Below are 23,649 nucleotides of genomic sequence, written 5' to 3'. Positions count from 1 at the left end.
TCCAGAGTCCCAGACTGACTATCACCATAAGGTTGTAAGTAACTTGTACTCGAATAACCTTTGTCAGTTAAAAAATAAATCAATACATTTATTCTTATTATGTCTTTCACCTCTCAGTCTTACAAGAAAGCTCTGTGTTTGATACCTTAATTTGTTCAGAAATGTACATAAAAAGTAAAAACCCAATTCGATCAACACAACATCATTGATCGAGGCCCTCAATAATGTTGTGTTGCAGTTTTAGTCCCAAAACAAACTGGTCAGGCTACTACTTGCCTCACTCCCAGAACCCACCTCACCCCTGCCCACTTTGACAGGCTGGAATGGCTTAGGGTTGACGACAGAGTACAGCATCTTGCATCTGGTCCACAATATTCCATACACCACCAAGATACCCATGTACCTGTCTAAATACTTCCTTAATGTCAATGAAGTCCACATCCACAACACCAGAGGGAGCTCAACAAACCATGTGCAACCCAGATTTGGCACAAACAAGGGACTAAATTACTTTCGCTCCTATGCCACCAAAACGTGGAACGCCAACGCCCTACCAACGGTCATTAAGACATGCAAATCCCTTGACTCCTTCTAAACCGCTCTCAAAGGGCACCTACGGATGGTAGCCCTAGAATGTCTATACAATTGGCACAGTATTCCAACAAACAATTTGAAACTGGCCCCCGTAAAAAAAAAACACCTTTCCCCCCTCACTGTTTATGTTTTCTTTTCCCTTTTTACCTCCTTTATGATGATGATTTCCTGTTTTATGGCTAGCCTATATAGAAGTGTATATAATGTATATTTGTATGTCTCTAAATGTTATGATGAATTGAACAAGGTGGACCCTCTTGTAAACAAGTGTAGTGCTTAAAAGGTTAAAAGTTTTTTTGTATTGAGTTGTGCTTGAAATGAAATGTAGACTACTGTAATTCTGCAAACTGTTAATAAATACTTCAATCAATCAATTAATCAATCAATCAATCAGTGTGCGTGTGCGTGTGTGTGTGTGTGTGTGTGTGTGTGTGTGTGTGTGTGTGTGTGTGTGTGTGTGTGTGTGTGTGTGTGTGTGTGTGTGCGAATAATGTGTCAAATAATGTGTACTGTAATATTATTGTCAGAGGCAGAGCCATAGTAGGCTACAGTGGTTCCCAAAGTGGGGTCCGGGGACCCGCAGGGGTCCTTGAGGGAGTTCCAGGGGGTACCCACTACCAGCTAAATGAGTTTGTAACCAAATGGACCCTTGTGGGTCTGTAACTCTTTTGTACACTCTCAGAGTTAAATTAACATTGATTTTACAATATAAATTGGGGTCCCAGAGATAGAAATGCCATTAAATGGGGGTCCATACTCCATAGCCTATAAAAGCATGTAAAACTGGGGGTCCTTGAAACTAAACGGGTTGAGAATCACTGCTAGAGCCGTAAAAATCTTCTCTTTATATGGGGGGTCCCTGGCATATCTCTTCAAATAGGGGTCCGTGGGCTGATTAGTGTCAATTTGGGGGTCCTTGACATGAAAAGGTTGGGGAACCACTGCCATAGTAGTAGTAGTAGATTATTGTGAAGTAAGCAACCGGAAGTATCATTTTCCCTCAGCAGCGTGCGCCTTGTCGCGCCTCTGTCAGTCGCCAGTCGTCTTATTTTTTTTTCACTCCAAGGCAAAAGGAGAGATTCTCTCTCCGCTTCCACTGGATTTAACCACGGCGTCTCTGGCGGAGCCGGGAACCCGGAGGAACGTCTGCTTTGCACCGACACCACCACGTCCGGACGGCCGGACAGCAGTTCTCCCGAGCGAGACCACGGTGGACGGTTTTGTCGCGAGCCGAGGAGGAGAGCAGCGACCCGGGCCTGGAGAAGGAGGAGGAGGACGAGGAGGAGGAGGGGGGCGACGTCGCCTTTCATCTCTGACCGCCGAGAAGGCACCGAGGGCCGGCCGCCTGTCCACTGGCACACCGGCTAGCATAGCAGCGCACCTATATATGTCACCGCAACAGTGTTGGAGGATACAACAACAACAACAACAAAAAACAAGGGAAACCGTTTAAGTTTGCATTAATTTACGCAGTCGATATTTTAATAACGAACGAAGCAACCCGTTTAGAACGTTTTAAACCAGCGCTGGTGGATATTGGAAAAAGGGGTAAGGACCATTATCAGCTAGCTCGGCTAGCTGGCTAGCTAGCTGCGGGCTAGCACTGACAGTTAGCCTCCAGGGTTGAAGCACACAGACATTGGGAACCTGCTCGTCATTTTTCGGACCTTTATCAGAGCCTTGAGGCGCCGACATGGCTGCCATCATCAAGGAGATAGTGAGTCGCAACAAGAGGAGGTACCAGGAGGACGGCTTCGACCTGGATCTCACCTGTATCCTTTTGTATATTAAGTTCTACTGTGTTCTACAACCTGCCTGGATTGCTTTAGCTTGTGTTAGCTAGATGGTTAAAACGTTTTTAATCACTATATAACTACTAACGGAACTTTACTTTATATAGTTTCATTTTGGTCATTTGTTTTCTTAATGGTACAGTGGAGAGTGGTGACAGTACACAGTAAAATCCTCAGGGTAAATTTTAACTCATGAGAGTGTGCAATATAATGGAACCAAATGGGCCCAGACCGTCCATTTGGTTAAATTTCTACAGTCTCAAGAGATGCACATTGATGCATGTGATATGTTTTTGATATAATGTACTGTGTACCTCCCATTAGTATGGTGTGTGAATTTACTGAAATTAATTTAGACCCCTGGCAAATGTGAAAACAGACATTGTTGTTTTATTTATATATATATATAAATAAAAAATAGTGTTAACCTGCATCTTATCTACCGCTATATTGCACATTTCAAATAATGGTCAGACTTTATCTGTCATATTAGATCATAGTTTTGAGGGATTGTACAGTTGTGTTTGAGAATATTTAGGTGATTATGGTCCAAATGGTCAGCTGGCAAGCAAGCAAAGCAATGTGACAGTCTGTTGGCACTACATCAGCTGTGCACAAGCTCCAACACATTAAAACTGTAAATCCGTAAGATTTATGTCTAGGTATTTGCAACGATGTCTGAGCTACAATAAAGATGGTGGCACATCTAATTGTCTAATCCTGTGTGCCTGCCATCTGCTTCAAATAACGTTATTAGCATTGGTGTCTGTCTAACCTTAAATACTTTCTGACACCAAGGTCTAGATTTCTCAGTAGAAGAGTGGGGACCGGGGTAGACCACCTCCAACTCTCAGTAGAAGAGTAGGGACTGGGGAGACCACCTCCAACTCTCAGTAGAAGAGTGGGGACTGGGGAGACCACCTCCAACCATACTAGCAGACTAGCTAGTAATATTGTGTTAACATTCGTTTACCGCCACAAAGTGGGGTCAGGGACGCTCAGGCTTCCTCGGGCTGCTTCCAAGTCGACCCTTACCGGTCAGTAAAGGGTCATTGAAATGTAATGACCAGAGAACCACTGGTCTAACATACCGATTTGGTTCAAAGCAAACATGCCCCTGCCCCTGCACTACCTTCTTGGATTGAGCAGTGAATGAACTTGAAAGATTGAATAGTGCTATACAGTATCATCATAGTGGTGGAAGATGGATGGCTGGATGGATATCATCATAGTTGATATTTGTATTTGGAAATGTGCACTTGGCATCTAGTTGTCATGTGGATCAGCTTAGTTCAGTGAGTTCACTGTGTGTGTGTGTGTGTGTGTGTGTGTGTGTGTGTGTGTGTGTGTGTGTGTGTGTGTGTGTGTGTGTGTGTGTGTGTGTGTGTGTGTGTGTGTGTGTGTGTGTGTGTGTGTGTGTGTGTGTGTGTGTGTGTGTGTTGTAATGTCTTGGCTGTGTTTTGGTTGGGTAGTTGCTAATCGGACTAGGTGGCATTGATTTCCATATTGGCCTCGCCACTCGCAATATTGGGAACTGGCAAATGGATCTTAATAGTTTATGCTGTAGTGATAGTGTGGGGGGAACGGGAACACACATTGTCATGACAAATCCACCTGTCTGTGTGCAATGGATCAAATCCCACTAGACTAGAGCATTGTATTCTCTCAATTCTGCCTTTTCTATGGCCAGGAGAAGGCTTCATCAGAGCTACACTATAGTGCCCGAGTTCCCAAACCTTTCAGCTCGAGACCCAAATGATACATGAGGTGTCTCCCCGTGACCTAAACGTACAATTTTTTTTTTGTAATAGCCCTGTTTAATAGTGGAAATAGCAGATCTACAAGCTCGTAGATTTGCCATTTTCACTATTGCTCAAGTTTTATTTTATTTTATCTATATATTCTTTTTTTATTGGAGGTTAGATTTTTGGAAAATTAATTAATTTGTGTTCAAAAATGTTTTCAAAGAAGTATAATTACTAGTCGTGACCCATAAAATAATGGTCTGCGATCCCAAAATGTCCATCAGCTGAATATCTGAGAATGTGTTGAGTCTTGAACCTGCTGATTTATCAGTTTAAAGATGCATTTAATGAGAGAGAGAGAGGGGGGGGGGGGGACACACGGTGGCGCAGTCGGCACTCGGTAGTTGGTCCTGGGTTCGATTCCCGCAGGGGGCGCTGGGTGTGTGTTCTCTCCTCCGTGTCATCTGTAATTTGTGTGTGGAGTTTGCATGCCCCCCCCCCCCCCCCCCCCCCCCATGTCCTCTAGAGTAGGTACCCTCACAAAAACATGCAGTAATCCTGGTCTCTAAAATGCCTCCCCCTGGCCAGCCGGGGCGCCTGATGGAGGGGAAAGGAACTGGTTGGAATAACGTGTTCCTCCCACGCGCTACGACCAACCGGGGGAAACTCCCCCCGTCAGGTGAAAAGAAGCTGCTTGGACTGAATGGACTCCTCATGCATAGAAGGAAGTATGAGGTCAGTCCGTTGCTCTCCCCGGGTTGGCAGAGGGAGTGTAGAGCCCAGGATTACATTAGATGATTGACACTGGGTGAAAAAATAAGTTACAAAATCGTGTGATAAAGATTTGGGGGAAAAAAAGAAATAGAGAGAGAGATATAAGATAATGAGCCCCTCAAGAGATGGAATATAAGATAATGAGCACCTCTGTAATTTCAAACTCTTGTCTGTGAAAAACGCAGCCGTTGTGTTCATCGAAAGCGTTTGTTTCAGTAGATTTTTTTTACTGCCTCCCTTCGAGAGCAGCAGCAGGTCATTTGCGGGGTGCCTGTGTGTGTGTGTGTGTGTGTGTGTGTGTGCTTGTAAGAGAAGAGGAAGTGTGAGTGTGTGTGTATGTGTGTATATATAACCGATGAATCTGTGCTGTGTTGGTGTGCATATACATGCAGTGTGCGTACCGTACTCCTAATGTGTATCGGTGGCTCGGTGATATACTGTAACCGAGCTTGCTGCTGTTACGCAACGGCAACCTTTTTTTTCCTTTTTCTTTTCTAGGAATGGTCGGTCCTTTCTAGGAAGGACAGAGCAGTGCGACCAAAGGTTACTGTAGTCTTATTAACGCATTTTGGGCGGGAACCCCCTTTTGGTGTTTTATGTTATACTTTAGCTATTGAAAAATAACAGATCTACAAGCTCCATAGCGCGGCATTCGATGCTTGTAGGTCTGCTGTTTTTGAAAAATTGTGAAAATGTTTTTTTAACCCATTTTGGGGCGGGAACCCCTTTTGGCGTTGGCATTACGTTATGCTTTAGCTGTTGAAAAATAGCAGATCTACAAGCTCATAGCGCGCTACGAGCTTGTAGGTCTGCTATTTTTGAAAAATCGAAGAACGACTGACACAGAAACATAGCTTTTTCAGAAAACTGTCATTTTCAAACAGACATTTTTAGAATCTGATCTCAGGTCAAAATGGGTTAAAAGCCTGCTGCTACAACACCTCCCTCCCTGTCTCAGTTGCTCCCGACAAGGGAGAGAGTAGGGCTGAGCCGATATCATGGCTTCAATATCAATATTTGGAATTATATCAAACTGTAACTAAATTGCACCAATACAGGGACATTTGGTTGCATTTGTAATACACATAAGTTAGAGGATTTTACTGCAAAATATCTGAACGGGACATCTAGGTGCTGGAAAAGGAAAAAATGAAACAATGCATAAAAAAAAAATGGCAAGCATTTTTACCTTGTAGATCTTCTACTCTTGAAATGTCCCTGAAAAGTAACAGTTTTGGGACATAAACTGGTTTCCACTTTCCACCCGACCGAGACTTCAAGCCAAAGGTGCTTGAAGTGTGTTTTTGAATGCATCCTTTGGGAAACCCGAACAAAGGATGATTTGTATTGAAAACCAGTAAGTCTCTTAACCCGGCTAGGCGGCTACATGACTGGCCTGCGCCCAAAAGGTCACAGGTTCATCCTATAACCATAGTCATTTTGGTGCACAATGTGACGGTCATACTTTGTTCACTGGGTCTGTGGCAATTTAGGGCTAATCGATCATAAATAAATAAAAAAGAGTGGCTAATCGAATTGCCTTTTTTCTTTTTTTTCCCCAAAAATGTCCAGGGATGGTCATGATAACGTAGGGCTTCACAATGGGTAAAATGATATTCATGGTGATTCTACTTAATATTGTAATTATTGCTAATGATTCTTGGTGGAGTTAGTGTTATCAGTGTCATATCTTTGGACATATGGTATTTAATTGTGGTTTTATTGTTCCTCTGTGAGCCAGTTGGGTTGGGTTGGGTTGTACAATGAATGCTCTTGTTCTTTTTTTTAATCTTTGTGTTAAGGTGAAGATATGAGTTCAAGGTGCATAATATTCTGATTTGTCTAAATGCCATATTATACATCGCCCGTCAGGTGGAAAATTAAAAAAAATGGCAAAGTATCAGATCTGCTACTTTTGACGCTTTCAAGTAGGGTGTTAAGTTATTTGGAGATAAGAGGTTTTACAGCCCAAACCAAATGTTAACGATATATTCAAGCAATAACACATTTTAATTTCTTGTCTATCTTATCGACCTATCTGGCCCTTTTTTGACCACAGGAACCACCTCCTCCTGCTACTCTACTCTATATAGCAACCGGAGGAGAATTGATACGAGGCCCTTTGTGTTCACGTAGACATCGCGATGACACTTAACTTTCTCATTTATCAACGTCATCATCTGCTAGTTTACATCCAGCCCGGGAAACCAGACGAATCCGCCAGAGAGCTAATTTAATTTGCGTATTATCGTGTATTGGTCTGGCAATGCCATGCCAGGCTAATAGTGTGTGGTGGTGGATGGAACGTATTGGCTTTTTAGGGACATTACACTTGTGACCGTTTGGTTACCAGGGCAAGTTTGTGTGTGTGCGCGCGTGAGTGAAGCTATATTTGTGTGTGTGTGTGTGTGTGTGTGTGTGTGTGTGTGTGTGTGAGGTAGAGATAGTGCGCGCCCACGGCCGCTCCATGCTGCAGTGCTGAGTAGGGGGGGGGGGGGGGGGGGGGGGGGGTCTGGCACGACTAAATAGGTCATTTTGGTATGTATAATTAAATCATTGTGTGGTCGAGAGAGAGAGAGAGATGGAGAGATAGAAGGATCTCACGGAGCACTGAGACAGAAAGCACTGTCAAAAGTGCTCTTTTTCAGCGTATAATATCAGGAGGAGGAGAGATTGAAGATGATGTCAGGCCTTCATCAAGCAGATATCACCAGCATGTAGTTATTGTAGTATTGTGCAGCGCTAAGTGGAACACGGTGTGTGGGTGTGTGTGAGACTGTGTTTGTGTGTGAGACTGTTTGTGTGCGTTTTCCTTAACACTGTGTGTGTAGACATCTATCCTAACATCATTGCCATGGGCTTCCCTGCTGAGCGGCTAGAAGGTGTCTACAGAAACAACATCGACGACGTAGTCCGGTAAGAGAGTGTGTGTGTGTGTGTGTGTGTGTGAGAGAGAGCTAGACCTAGTATGGATTGCCTATGACCTCTCCCCGACCTCAATGTGTGAGTTTTGATCCAGAGTCACAAGTTCAACAGAGATTCATCTCGATTACCCGATTCTGACCTGAGATCAGATTCTAAAAATGTCTGTTTGAAAATGACAGTTTTCTGAAAAAGCTATGTTTCTGTGTCAGTCGATTTCTTTCAAAAATAGCTAAAGCATAACATACTGTAATGCTAACACCAAAAGGGGTTCCCGCCCAGAATGGGTTAATCTCTCCACCTCTCCATGTGCGTTTTATATGTGAAATTGTGACTAGCCTGTATTTGTAATACAAACTGTAACACCAGTAACTAGTGAAGTGTCGTAGAAGAAATAAATATGTGTTTCTCTTGTCTGTTTCTCTCAGGTTTCTGGACTCTAAACATAAAAATCATTACAAGATCTATAATCTGTAAGTACTGTCCATCCAGGTGGTTAAAAGTCAAAATATCACATATATATATATATATATATATATATATATCAGATTTATTGTGTGTGTGTTTTTGTAATATCACATGTCTCATCCATTTTATGACTTGACTGTCTTAGATGTATTTATGGTCGTTCAGTATGTTGCTCCATTGAACAGCAGTCATTGTTTTTCCTGGCTGGTTATCAGTAGCTGTCTTGTTAGCTAACCTGTTTGACCGTTCTGTTCTGTGTGTGTGTGTGTGTGTGTGTGTGTGTGTGTGTGTGACTACAGTTGTGCGGAGCGGCATTATGATGCAACCAAGTTCAGCTGTCGAGGTAAGATGACATCACTGCAGACGGCCCCAGGGCCACAAATATATATATTTTTCGTTCTGCTGCTTTTGCCATTTATTGAATTTGAATCTTGAAAAGTTACAGTTTTGGACATTAGACCGCTATGAGGGTTACTTTCCATGCGTGTTCCCTAGTCTCTGTTATCATTGGGCTCTTTTTTTCTTGTTGTTGTTTTGGGGCGTGTCATTATAGGCTGAAATAGCCGATGAACGAGGTCACACAATGTATCTCATTGTGTGCTTTGTTGCACATCAGCTATTCCTTGTGAAACAAAGTATGGAATAGGGCTTTTATGTTTACGTTGGCTTCCTCGGTTTACTGGTTCTCTTCGTCCCGAAACAGACATTTATCCACCAAAAGCGCACGTGTGTGTGTGTGTGTGTGCGCGCATGTGTGCGCGTCTATACAAACGGCACAGCGCACACACCCCACACACACACACACAGCTGAGCGCGCACTGAGTGGCGCGCTACGAGCTTGTAGGTCTGCTATTTTTGAAAAATCCAAGAACCACTGACATATAGAAACACAGCTTTTTCAGAAAGCTGTCAGGATGTAGAACAAGACATTTATAGAATCTGATCTCAGGTCAGAATAGGTTAAGTGGTTACAGAGAAATCCCAATAAACTGTCCCCCCCCCCCCCCTCTCCTCGTCTCTCCCTCCCTTTTTAAAAAACAGCAGATCTACAAGCTCATAGCGCGCCCCCGAGTGGCGCGCTACGAGCTTGTAGGTCTGCTATTTTTTTTTAATCCAAGAACCACTGACACATAGAAACATAGCTTTTTAACCCATTCTGACCGGGCACCCATTTTGGTGTCGGCATCATGTTATGCTTTAGCTATTTAAAAATAGCAGATCTACAAGCTCATATCGCGCCACCGAGTGGCGCGATACGAGCTTGTAGGTCTGCTATTTCTTGAAAAATCGAAGAACGACTGACATTTTTAGAATCTGATCTCAGGTCAGAATGGGTCAATCAGACCAATGTGTGTCCAGTGGAAACCTCGCATGAATCTGATCTCAGGTCAGAATGGGTTAAGAAAGCTGTCAGGATGTAGAAGATTTTTAGAATCTGATCTCAGGTCTGATCTCCCCCCCCCCCCCCCCAGTGGCCCAGTATCCGTTCGAGGACCACAACCCGCCCCAGCTGGAGCTGATCCGTCCGTTCTGCGAGGACCTGGACCACTGGCTCTCGGAGGACGAGAGCCACGTGGCCGCCATCCACTGCAAGGCGGGCAAGGGCCGCACGGGCGTCATGATCTGTGCCTACCTGCTGCACCGCGGCAAGTTCATCAACGCACAGGAGGCACTGGACTTCTACGGGGAGGTCCGCACCCGGGACAAGAAGGTACTGTACGAGACGGACGGACGGACGGACGCGCAACACATTTTGTAAAAAATAAAGGGGAACACCGTTTGGGTGTCTTAACCCATTTTGACCTGAGAAAAATGACAGTTTTCTGAAAAGCTATGTTTCTATGTCAGCCGTTCTTCCGATTTAAAAAAAATAGCAGACCTGCAAGCTCGTAGTGGCGCGCTATGAGCTTGTAGATCTGCTATTTTTCAATTGCTATAACATAATGATAACACCAAAAGGGGTTCCCACACCAAAATGGGTTAATGAACCCCTTTTGGTGTTTTAAGCATTATGTTATACTTTAGCTGTTGGAAAATAGCAGATCTAACAAGCTCATAGTGCGGCACCGAGTGCCGCGCTACGAGTTTGTAGATCTGCTATTTTTTGAAAAAACGTGAAAATGTGGCGCAAATCTTTGAATATATATTCTTTCACAGCAAACTTTTTTTTTAAATATATATAATTTTTTATCCCACGATTTTGTAACCCAGTTTTCTTTTTCACCCAGTGCCAATTATCTAATGTAATCCTGGGCGCTACACTTCCTCTGCCAACCTGGGGGGGCAGCGGACTGACCTCATGCCCCCTTCTATGCATGAGGAGTCCAAGCTGCTTCTTTTCACCTGACAGAGGGGAATTTCCCCGGCCGGACGTAGCGCATGGAAGGGACACGTTATTCCGACCAGTTCCTTTCCCCTCCATCAGGCGCCCCGGCTGGCCAGGGGAGGTAGTTTTAGAGACCAGGATTACGGCATGTTTTTTTTGAGGGTATCTACCCTAGGGGACACGGGGAGAACATGCAAACTCCACACAGAAAGGCCCTATCGCCAACCCCCGCCTCGGGTATGGGCACTGATGACGCGGAGGTCAGCAAACGTTAGCAAACGTTTTTAGCTCAAATCTTTGCTTCTGTGGGGGTCCCTGCCTGGAACAACATATTTTCAGATGGGGGTCGGTGGCTAATTACATATATTTTTGGGCGTCCTTGACATGAAAATGTTTGAGAACGACTGACATAGAAACATGGGGTTTTTCAGAAAACTGTCAGGATTTTGAAGACATTTATAGAATCGTCCTCAGGTCTAAATGGGTTAAACCAGTGGTTCCCAAAATGGGGTCCGGGGACCCCAGGGGTCCTTAAGGGAGTTCCAGGGGGTCCCCAGCCAGTTTGGAACCAAATGGACCCTTATGGGTCTGTAACTCTGAGAGTGTACAAATGTTAAATTAACATTGATTATACAATATAAATTGGGGTCCCAGAGACAGAAATGCCATTAAATGGGGGTCCAGTAGACTAATGCATGTCAAACTGGGGGTACTTGGAATTAAACTGGTTGAGAATCTTCTGTAAAAGTCTGTAAAAAATCTTCTCTTAGGGGGTCCCTGCATGGTATGTCTTTTCAAATGGGGGTCCACGGGGCTAATTAGTATCAATTTGGTTATCAACATTTAAGTGGTGATATGGTGATTTCCTAACCTCCTGTGTATTGTTGAATTCTGAATCCCCCCCCTTTCCCCTCACTGTATAAGTTTCTTTCCCCTTTTTTACCTCCTGTATGATGAAATCCTGTTCTGTTCTTTGACTATATAGAAGTGCCTATTTGTACGTCTCTAAATGTTTTGATGAATTGAACATGGTGGACCCTCTTGTAAACAAGTGTAATGCCTAATTGGGTCGTCCACTCACAGTTAACGGTCTTTGTATTGAGCTTGTGCTTTTAAATGTACTGTAATTCTGCAAACTGTTAATAAACATTCCAATGGATCAATCCATTGCAGGGCGTAACCATCCCCAGCCAGAGGCGCTACGTGTCCTACTACAGCTACCTGCTGAGGAACCATCTAGAATACAGACCCGTCGCTCTGCTCTTCCACAAGATGGTCTTCGAGACGGTTCCAATGTTCACCGGAGGGAACTGCAGTAAGTCTGACCTACATATCCTGAGGCGTAACGGTTTTCTATTATACGTTTAGTTATTTACATTCATTTATAGTTTTCTTTTTACTGTGTACAGTACCGTACATCTTAATCCATTTTGGGGCGGGAACCCCTTTTGGTGTAGCTATTGAAAAATAGCAGATCTACAAGCTCATAGCGCGCCACCGAGTGGCGCGCTACAAGCAACGTAGAAACATGGCTTTTTCAGAAAAACCGTCGGGATGTAGAAGACATTTTTAGAATCTGATCTCCGGTCAAAATGGGTTAATCTGGGATGTAACATTTGGGTGTTGACATTTAGGACATTATGATGTTATTCAGACGGCTTGTTGCGACTCGTCATTCTGATCATGATGAACACACATGGAACGACCAAGTTCACTGGAAGTAGCATGACGATCAATTAGCCCCTTCGCTAAGTCCCTCCCCAACCCATCCTTGTCCAATAGGCACGTTGGCAGCAAAGAGACCCGTCAAGCTGCTGTCCTCACCCATTGAGATGCATGTTAAATGACGAGATTTCTCCATATAAAATAAATAATGGAGAAGCAATTTAATTTCAGAAGCAAAACCTTCAAAATGTCTTCTAAATCTAGTCAACCAGGCCTGCAGTAGGCTATGCACATGTTGCTTGTAGACATGCCATTTCTGCTATTAAAACAATAAATCAACATGGAAACAATTGGCGATAGTGCAAAGATAATTGCGATTATCTCAAATAACTTGTGATTAAGGTGGTCATGTAATAATTGTGACATCCCCTATATACCGTTTTTATACAGTTTTATACAGTATACAGTTTTTCGTTCCTTTGATTGTGTGAAATTGACATTGTTGTGTTTGCTGTGTTGTGTAACTAAGTACATTTACAATTTTGAGGTATTTGTACTTTACTTGAGTACTTCCAATTCCCAGTACTTTCACTTCTACTCCCCTACATTTCAGAGGCAACTATTGTACTTTAACTCCACTACATTTATTTGGAAATCTGAGTTACTAGTTACTTTGATTATTGAGGTGTAGTCTGACCTATCCTGTATGCAATTTTAGTTGCCAAACCAATGGGTTGTCTCTCTTGTAATTGACTTTTGTTCTCACTCGCAACCTTATGCAAGGTGCATAATAGACTACTGAAGGCTACATGCCTATAATAAGTGTCTTCCTCTGGGGGTTTTTAACTTTTAACACACTGCTGCTATGCACAATGTGACTGTAAAGTCAAGCCCTATACAATAAGTTCGGTATATGAGTAGGGCCTATTTGAATCGATTGGCCAGTCTAGCAATATAATACAACAGAACTTCAAAAAGCTGCTTCCATCCATGAAGCATGGATTGGCACATTCAGTAAAAGGGAAACTTTGGGGAAAACGACGGTCGGACATGCAGTCCAACATGCAGTGTTTGCGGTTTAGGTTTTGAGGTAGTTTTGTCAGTCTAATGACAGTCGCACCAATAGCATGTCTTCTAAAACCTAAAGCCTGTGCCCCTTTCTCTCCGCTGCAGACCCCCAGTTCGTGGTGTACCAGCTCAAGGTGAAGATCCACACGTCCAACCCGGCCAACACGCGCCGAGAGGACAAACACATGGTCTTTGACTTCCCCCAGCCACTTCCTGTCTGCGGAGACATCAAAGTGGAGTTCTTCCACAAACAGAACAAAATGATGAAGAAGGTAACGGTGGTTCTTTCTTTTCTTTTTCTTTTTTATGACACAGGACCCCCCCCTCCCCCAGGGTATGCATTAGTAGGCATGTAACGATATATCGTATATCGATATTATATCCCGACGATATGTATCGATTTTTTTTTTTTTTTTTGGGGGGGGGGCTATTGTGTGGTATGAAATGTGAGCTGTAATCATATTCCATCATATTCACGTGCTTTTGGTGTTTCAACCATTATGTTATACTTTAGCTTTAGAAAAATAGCAGATCTACAAGCTCATAGCGTGCCGCTCGGTGGCGCGCTACGAGCTTGTAGGTCTGCTATTTTTGAAAAATTGTGCAAATGCGGCACAAATCTTAGAATATATATTCTTTCAGAAGACTTTTTTTTGTTTATTTCGACGTCGGGCCTATCGGGCCTGTACAATCAAGTACATTTGACTTGATTTCAATCAACTTCTCTCTCCTATTTCCTCCCCCCCGCCCCGCCCCGCCCAGGACAAGATGTTCCACTTCTGGGTCAACACCTTCTTCATCCCCGGGCCCTACGAGGAGAACTTCGACCGGCTGGAGAACGGAACGCCCCCCCGGGAACCCGACGGAACGACGTTCCACAGCCTGGGCCCGGGAGGGGAGAACAACGACAAGGACTTCTTGATCCTACCGCTCACCAAGAACGACCTGGACAAAGCCAACAAAGATAAAGCCAACAGATACTTCTCTCCAAACTTTAAGGTATGCAGTATACCGATGTCCACTCGGGGATTAATCCATTAAGACCCGTTTTCACCTGAGATCGGATTAAAAAAAATGTCTTCTACATCCTGACAGTTTTCTGAAAAAGCTATGTTTTCTATGTCAGTCGTTCTTCGATTTTTCAAAAATAGCAGACCTACAAGCTCGTAGCGCGCCACTCTGACATAGAAACACTTTTCAGAAAAATTGTTAGGATTTAGAAGCCTTTTTTTTATCGATCTACAAGCTCATAGCGCGCCACCAAGTGGCTTGTAGATCTGCTATTTTTGAAAAATTGTGAAAATATTTATTTCAGAAAACTGGAGGATTTTAGAATTTTCTTTTTTAAATTTATTTCGTGGTCAGGCCTAAATGGGTTAACGATATATCGTATATCGCGATATATCGATATTATATCCCGACGATATGTATCGATTTATTAAAAAGAAAAATCGATAAAAAAAAAAAAGAAAAAAGAAAAGAATCTTTTTCTTTTTTTTTTACGGGGGGCTAGTGTGTGATAAGAAATGTCAGCTGTAATCATATTCCATCATATTCACATGATTTTGGAGAGAAATGAGACTGTAGAGGCCTGGAGAGGGGAGCTGTATATGTGTCTGTGCCCAGGTGATGGTCGTTATTGATGCTCATTAATACATCAAGGAAGGCAATTATCTTTTCAATGTACCGGTAGTTAAATAAAAATTGTGAAAAAAGCTTTGGGCGGGAGATAAATCATAAAAAAAAAAGAAATTGGTCATTTGTCTGGAAAATCATTGTGTTGAAAATATCGTGAAAAATCGTATCGTGATCCTCATATCGTGATACGTATCGTAGCGTGAGTTGAGTGTATCGTTACATGCCTAGTTAACGGTTAACGGTTGTGTTGTCCCGTGCAGGTGAAGCTCTACTTCACCAAGACCGTGGAGGAGGGGGCCAACTCCTCCGCCAGCAGCACGGCCTCCGTCACGCCCGACGTCAGCGACAACGAGCCGGACCACTACCGCTATTCTGACACCACGGACTCGGACCCCGAGAACGAACCGTTTGACGAGGAACAGCACACACAGATCACTAAAGTCTGACACCGCACGCACGCACGCACACACACACACACACACACATACATACACGCGCGCATACGAAACACACTTATATAAATATATATACAGACGTACTTATATCTATACACAGGAAAATGGACCCCACGTTTAAAAAAAAAGAGAGAAAAGAACCAGCTAACGAGCTAACTTGGGGGGGGGGGGGGGGGGAGAAATGGACCAGCCGACCAATCTCTAGGACTCGACGGATTTGACGAGATCGCGGGGGGGGGGGGGGGGGGATTTTGTTTTGTTTTGTTAATGACTGCCTGCCCCTCCCCCCCGCCACGCTGTGATTGGTTGAGGAGGAGGAGGATGGAAGGGCAGCTCGGGGGGGGGGGGGGGGGGGGGAGGCAGGTTGCGGGATAGATGGACAGGAGATTTTAAAATAAAGGAGTAAAACTTGAATCAAAAAAACTGAAAGACAAGTAGACTTCTTTAGCAACTACAACCTGGATGTTTGTTGGATAAATAACCCCACCACCACCACCACCCTATACATTCTATCCTTTTTCATCACTCCTTTCCTTCCTGTCTAGTTTTAAGAAACGACATGCTGACCAAGTTTTTAGGTTTTCTTTTCTTATTTCGTTCCGTTTTCTTTTCTTCCTTGTATTGTCTGTCTGTCTGTCTTGTCTGTTTGCGGTGAGTGCTGTTGAGTTGTGTTCAGGGTGGGGGGGGGGCTTTACTGAGACGCTCTGAGTCAAACTGGTTCTCGTATCAAAACCTTTCAGCCCGCAAATCTGAATTCTCAGTTGTTATAATAATATAATAATAATAATAATGCCTCACTTCATCCTATGGCATGCAAAGTCAAAGTGGTTAAAATGGCCCGAAAGAGTGTTGGGGGGGGGGGGGGGGGGGGGGTTTCCTCGCTCTTGTCCATTTACAATTTCACCCCAAAGAAGAGATTCTAGGGGATTTGGATTTGATAAGCAGATTGGCGTTCAGAATTCAGATTCATAAAAAAAAAACCCATTGTGGAACCCGTGTGTGTGTGTGAACCACTCTCTCTGTGTGCAACGCGTCTTCTGGTGACTTGCAAGGAGTCTCAAATTGTCAGGAACCTCTTATCTCCATATTTCAACTTTTTGTGTTTTTATTCGCAAATTATCTCCCTACTTGAACATACTACAGTGTCGCACAAAAACATCCAAAGTAGCCGACGCACAAAGTCTTCGCGGTCGCGTTTTGAGCTCGCCGATTGTGCTACTTTTGATGCTTTCGGAATTTGAGTCTTCGTAAAGTGAGAAGTAACGGTTTTCGGGACAATAAGAGGTTTTTCCACCCGACGGAGACGAAATGTTGCTTTCCCATCACAACCCCATCAATCACTACAGATGCCAGTAGGGTCGCGACAGTAAATTGAACTAATTGATTGAATTAAAAACATCTTTTTAACCCATTTAGGCCTGACGTCAAAAAAAAAAAAAAGTTTTCTAAATCATGACAAATTTCGGAAAGATTTCAAGCACATTTTAACGATTTTTGAAAAAATAGCAGACCTACAAGCTTGTAGATCTGCTATTTTTCAATAGCTAAAGCATAACATAATGCTAACACCAAAAGGGGTTTCCCCCTCCAAAATGGGGATAATCAGCGGTATTGGTGTATGTTAAATAGTAGACCTACAAGCTCACACGGTGTCGCTGCTGTGACGCATTGTGGGCTTTGTTGTCACACAGACCACACACAGAGAGGAGTCAGTCGGTCCCGGGGGTCAAACACCCGAATGGGACATCGAAAAGAGAGAGAGTTGTTTGACTCTAAATTTTAGAGTCTAAAACAATCTGCTGCATTTCTATCAATCATTACTGGGGAACACACACACACACACACGTGTGCGTGCGCGCATGGGACCCTCACCGTTCACTCATACCTACTGTGAACGAATGCTCTTACTTGCTTTCTGTCCCGTCTCTTAATTGTTCCATGTATTTTTTGTTTGCACAGAAGGAATTATCTTCAACCCCTTCAATCAAATCAAGCAGTTGAAAGAAAAAAACTATTTTTTATTATATTTTCACAGTTAATCATTAAGCTATACAACAGACGAGCTTCATACAGCACAGAGAGTATCCATTCCGTTGACTGTTTTTAAGCTATATTTCTTTAAAAAAAATGAACGTTTCTTTTCCTCTCCCTGGTTCAGAGTAAAGCTGGAAGGAAACGACTGTTTTGTTTTTTTTCTCTCCCTTCGGCTTTACTCGGGAACACTTAGTTTCCTTGTGCCTGGGGAGGTGCTGCGGGGGCGGGACAGGGGGCGTGTCACTCGATTTAGGGAAATTCATTGACGTTAACTTCGGTGCCAGGCGAGCTCAATCAATCCAAGGTGGATAACGGCGTAATTGATATGCATTATTTTTTTCCGATCACTGTAATGTTGGGGTTGTGTGTGGTTTCATGGTTAAGATGCAGTTTGTAACGAGTCGGCAGGAACTGTCCCCTGTGGTCCAAAATAGGTTTACGTAACAGGTCTGTAACTCTTGAGACTTGGGATAAACCCAGTAGTTTACCAGAAGTGTTTTGTGTCAAGGACCCCCAAATCTATTTGGCCGCAGACCCCCCCGTCTGAAAACGTTGTGCCAGGGACCCCCAGAAGAAAGAGTTGTTTGCTTTTTTTTTTGCTTTTTACAAAACACGGTTAAAGTGGTTCAAATGATTGTGACGCAACATCATTTTGATGCAATTAGGTCACAATAACTCTTAACTACATGAACCCATTCTGACCTGAGACCAGATTCTAACGCACAAAAGAATGGTGGTTCTTTTAACGCATTTTGTATCCGATGTCTTCTAAATCCTGACAGTTTTTAAAAAATAGCTATAAAGCATATCATGACGCTGACACCAAAAGGGCCCAAAATGGGTTAACTCCATTTTGTACACTCTTATGCCCCAAACCACACCAAAGTGTCGTGTTGGGACAAAACGGTGTTTTATGGTAAACCACACCATTGCAAGTCAATGAGTTGCATTGGTGTGGTTTACCTTAAAACATTTATTAAAATAAAGTCAAAACGGTCCATATTTTGGCTCCGCTGCTAGAACAGAGAACCTTGCTTCCAGTCAGAGATGATCCTGTGCCGACCCGAGTGAGAAGAACTTTTACAAACTGCATCTTTAAAAAAAAGTGCCGGTGTTGAAGTTTCTGAGGTCTACTGTCGATTATGGCAGATTTTCTATCCCAGTATACTAGAGAACTAGGAACAGCCCCGGTCTTTACACACTGGGGACGGGTTGCGTTCTATGTGGATGCACTCAAGACGCAATGAATTGTTAAAAAAAATAATAATAATTGGAGCAAATTAATCACGCACAAAAAAACCCCAGCCCCCATTTGTGTAAGGACCTTCAGTTTCCCCGATCTAAAATGGCCGATCTACAAGCACACATCGTAGCTTGCAGGTGGGCTTTTTTTCAGCACGCGACCTGTGTGTGGGTGTGTAAAGCGTGCAACCAAGTACAAGTCGGGCTTAACCCCTAAAACCCCCCCCAGCATCCATATTCTGGCAAAAAAACAAAAACAAACGATCATAGAAAATAGCCAATCGACCACAGCATGTCTATTTTCAGCGATGATGTTTAATGTAGGGGGGGGGGGGGGGGGATGGAAAATACACCAGTATAGAGCCCTGAGGGACTCCTCAGCTCTACCAACGTTTAAGTTTTTTTTTTTAAAGTGGCACGAGGATGGATGTAACAAAATATGATGTTGGATTTCAGCCACGGCCTAAAGGCATCTATCTGTATGTCTGTCTGGTGCTAATTTCCTAAACAGCATAGGGCCCAGCTTTGCTTTGGTTCCCAGGCAGCAGTATATCCCTCTCGGGGCCAAAACCTTGCATCTCCCAAAGTACAAATCTACTTTGTCATATGAGAGTGTAGTTGGCAAAAGTAGCGAAAACAGCCAGTCTACAAGCTCACGTTTGTGTATATATATATATATATATATATAGACCTGAGACCTAACCCTTCTACAAATGTCTTCTAAATTTATGACAGTTTTCGGAAAAAAACCCTATGTTTCTATGTCAGTGGTTCTCAAACTATTTCATGTCAAGCACCCCCAGAATGATATGTAATTGGTCGCTGACCCCCATCTGAACATGTTTTTTCCAGAAAACCTCCAGAAGCAAAGATTTGAGTTTAAAACGCTCGCTCTGAAAGAATATATATATATATATATATATATGTGTGTGTGTGTGTGTGTGATTTGCGGCACATTTTCAACGCTCTGAAACACCAAAAGGGGTTCCCGTCCTGAATGGGAGATGTAGATATATATATGTTTATCCAATGAAAAGTATTATCAAGTACAGAAGAGCTTGTGACTAAATGGACTTACATGGGATCATGCAAGGTTTCCACCTGACCGTGACGTTATTCACCATATTGCACTACTGCTGGCCTGGCGTAACGTTACGCTCCACGGCCAAACAGGTCTCGTTCAGGGCAATACCGGCGCTTTAATGACTCATGAAAAAAAACGGGGGGGGGGGGGGGGGAATGTAATTTCTGCATTCCAAACTTCCAATCTTTTTTTTTGCACTGATTGAATGTATTCTGCTCCCATTTCTGGGACAGTGAAGGGGGACGGACGTTCCCTCGTAATTTACATACATTTTTTTTTTTTTTTCAATTGGGGATCTGAAATAAAATGGTGCGGGGGCTATAAATGCTTAATTTACACTATGTCATACGACGACGACGCCACCACGAGCTCAATCTACTGTAGTATACAGTATACTATACTGTACTATAGGTCGAGCGACTGCCATGCAAACCAAGTGTAAATCGCCGCCTTTAAAAGTAGCCCCGTTGGGCTTCTACACATCTTCTACACATCAAAATACTTAATAATGAGGTGGAAATGGTTGTTTTTTGGGGAAAGTGATTGAAGTGTTATTATGAACCAGGAACAATAAGCCCCGTTCCAGCCCCAGTATTGGACCCCGGGAGGAGGAGGCCGACTATAAAGGGCCTTTAGCGCCTTCTGTATAGTCTCCAAAGCAAAAAGCCCTAATCTTGTTCCCATGCGAGTATTTGGTGCTATACGTGGATCTCAAGCCCAGACCTTTTTCTTCAGGGTCATATTACACACCTTACTAAGCTGTAAAATGTCTTGTAAACGGACAAAGAGTGAGGAGGGCCATCAAGGTTTCTAGCTGAGCGACATGGCGACCACTCTTCAGAAAGATTCCCAAAAGTTACACGTTCTTGATATCATCTTATGAATCAAAGAAGAAGAAAAGCGTTCCGTCTCTCATGGCGACACGTGGACTTTTGGTGATTTTTTTTGTAGGAGTGTCGTTGCACTCCTGTGTAGGAGTGTGTTGCACTCCTGTGTAGGAGTGTGTTGCACTCCTGTGTAGGAGTGTGTTGCTGTGTCACGCCAAGCACATCATAATAGGCGATTGTAACGCATAGGGTACTTATTTGCCTAGGCTCATGTTTATGAGGCACATTTGGGATGAATTCCTGTCGAAATGTACCTTTTTTTACAGGGACATCTCAAGGCTACAATAAACTACAATAAACTCTTTTTTTCTTTTTTAAACTAAAGTTAACAATACAGTTGTCCTGAATTGTGTTGGAAACAACGACAACTGAAATCATGCCAACGTTTATGTGTGGAAAGTGCTGCTGTATACTAACTAATTTAGACCTGAGCTCGATTCTACAAATGTCTTCTAAATGTTTCTACGTCAGTGGTTCTCAAACATTTTCATGTCAAGGACCCCAAAACATATCCTTATTTGGCCGCCGACCCCCCCCCCCATCTGAAAATATGTTATTCCAGCGACCTCCCCAGAAGCAAAGATTTGAGTTAAAAACGTTCGCTCTGCAAGAATATTTATTCAAAGATTTGCACCACATTTTCACGACTTTTCAAAAATGGCAGATCATTTGTACACTCAGAGTTACAGACCCATAAGGGTCCATTTGGTTCCAAACTATCATTTAGCTGGGGACCCCCTGGAACTCCCTCAAGGACCCGTGGGGGTCCCTGGACCCCACTTTGGGGACCCATGGTGTAAAACACCCCACTTAGGACCTGCTGTATATGTCCTATAGAACAGTGGGTTCTCAAACTTTTCCATGTCAAGGACCCCCCCCCCCCCCCCCCCCCCCGAATTAACATTTATTAGCCTGCGGACCCCCATTGTTATGGCTCTAGAAGTCACTTTCAACCGTTTTCATTTCCAAGGACCTCCAGTTTGACGTGCATTAAAGCTACGGACGCCCATTTTAACGGCATTTCTATCTCTGGGACCCCAATTTGTATTGTAAAATCAATGGAACCAAATGTGACCTGTGACGGTCCATAACTTATCCTTTAGCTGTGTACCCCCTGGAACTTCCTCAAGGACCCCTAGGGGTCCCCGGACCCCACTTTGGGAAACACTGTCCTAGTTGATTGTTCCAACCGATATGCCCATGTGGGCATACCGATATGTGGGCAAATACTGATGAGACATCAGACTTATGAGCACGACTGACAACTCCATATATAGACATAAAAGGGACACAGGTAGACGGATAAAGAGTTCTCCATATAGAGCGTCGCAGTCCCACCCCCTTTCAGAACGACGAGTGGCCCAGGAAATGAAATGCAATGCATTTTGCCCATAGGCTTTTCTTAAAGTATTTATTTAAAGACGGTTACGCCGCGGACAAAGCCAACTCGGATCGTGACAAATCATGACAATGAACACTATGTTATGGGCCGATCAAATAATTTATAAGAAGAAAAACAAAACAAAATATTGTGTTCATTGTCATGATTTGTCACGATCCGAGTTGGCTTTGTCCGCGGCGTAACCGTCTTTAAATAAATACTTTAAGAAAATGCAAAATGCATTGGGATTAATTTCCTGGGCCACTCGTCGTTCTGAAAGGTGGTGGGACTGCGACGCTCTATAGAGCGGCGCAGTCCCTCCCCCTTTCAGAACAACGAACGAAGCCAACTCTTGTCGTGACAAATCATGACAACACACACAATATTTCGGGCCAAACAAACGGCAGGTTACAACACTTTTGTTGTTGTTTTTCTTCTTTGTAATTATTTGTTTGGTCCAAAATATTGTGTGTGTTGTCATGATTTGTCACGACAAGAGTTGGCTTCGTACTTGGCTTCGTATTTGTTGATAAACAAATGCAGGGCATTTCTTGACAGAAAGTAGCTCATGACGTTTCTATGGTGGATTTTCATGAAACAAAAACTTTGCAGATAGAGGATATAATTCTAGCTTTTCGTACAGCTGCAATGTTGGTGAGTGTAACATTGTTTAATGCAATCAGACAGGACTTTTCTGTTTGGATGTATGGGCTGTCAATTAAGGCAAGAAAGTAGTTTTTTGCCACTCAGTGGGCGGGCGTTCCCGCATAACTTCCAGGTACGATGATGGTCACACGCATACCCTCTATCCACACTTTTCCTGGGCTGTGTGTGCTCCAGTTCCTGTCGATTTGATCCAATGAAAGCCAATGAAACTGGTCAGATGACCAATGATATCCAATGAAATCAACAGGAACTGGAGCACACACAGCCCAGGAAAAGTGTGGACAGGGCCCAAAAGGACAGACCGACGGCTACAACAGGTACTCTGACGAAGCCACTGACTACTACTACACTATCGGGGCTGCGATGTACGCAGTTGTCCGGACACTAGATGTGTAAGAGTAATCTAGTAAGAGAGTGGTGACACTAGCGTTGACTCCCATTGTATGGGATAGTTCCGATGTTTGGAACTATCAAACATTGGTAGTTCCAGTGTTTGGAACTATAGCCCATAGGCACCCGCTTTGTGGCGAGATCAAAGCGTGTCGCCGCTCTCTTACTATTCCACTTTTTAGCCCGTGACCCAAAAGAGAAATTAGACATTACCCACTGGTGGAAATAGCTGATCTACAAGCTCCGTTTTCTAATTTATGGAATTTCTTCGATTTTTTTTTTACTTTTCAGGAAATTACTTGAGAAAAATCATTTATGTTGGTACGTACTAATTCACGGAAACTTTTTGGCGGAATGTTTTTTTGAAAATGTTTTGAAAACCAAATTGTAGGAAGCCAAAAAATAAAGGGACCCGTACAAATGTGTCCGTGACTCCACAAATGGGTCCCGACCCACTGCTTGGGAACCAGTTGAGTTAGACCACTCTGGTTCATCCAACAGTACACCAGACCAATGC

The 23,649-nt window shown here is 43.4% G+C and overlaps 1 protein-coding gene across 1 annotated transcript; it reads left to right on the top strand.

Annotated features, from left to right (window-relative positions):
* Positions 1–1,632: 1,632 nt before the first annotated feature.
* ptenb (phosphatase and tensin homolog B) lies at positions 1,633–15,596 on the top strand. Its single transcript, XM_083787798.1, has 9 exons — positions 1,633–2,366; positions 7,738–7,822; positions 8,257–8,301; positions 8,596–8,639; positions 9,769–10,007; positions 11,796–11,937; positions 13,461–13,627; positions 14,118–14,354; positions 15,254–15,596. Exons 1-9 carry the CDS (start codon positions 2,288–2,290, stop codon positions 15,437–15,439), a joined length of 1,224 nt encoding a protein of 407 aa, XP_083643924.1. The 5' UTR covers positions 1,633–2,287; the 3' UTR covers positions 15,440–15,596.
* The last annotated feature ends 8,053 nt before the right edge of the window (positions 15,597–23,649 follow it).

Source organism: Protomyctophum parallelum, assembly GCF_964188405.1.
Source record: "Protomyctophum parallelum genome assembly, chromosome: 17".
Classification (NCBI taxonomy): domain Eukaryota; kingdom Metazoa; phylum Chordata; class Actinopteri; order Myctophiformes; family Myctophidae; genus Protomyctophum; species Protomyctophum parallelum.
This window is presented reverse-complemented; position numbering and strand designations above follow the sequence as displayed.

What these genes read in the sequence shown, in the direction of transcription:
- ptenb (XM_083787798.1), top strand. Translation starts at nt 2,288, where the DNA reads ATGGCTGCCATCATCAAGGAGATAGTGAGTCGCAACAAGAGGAGGTAC. An exon ending in CTTCGACCTGGATCTCACCT is followed by an intron (nt 2,367 to 7,737) that starts GTATCCTTTTGT and finishes CTGTGTGTGTAG; the next exon opens with ACATCTATCCTAACATCATT. An exon ending in AGAACAAAATGATGAAGAAG is followed by an intron (nt 13,628 to 14,117) that starts GTAACGGTGGTT and finishes CGCCCCGCCCAG; the next exon opens with GACAAGATGTTCCACTTCTG.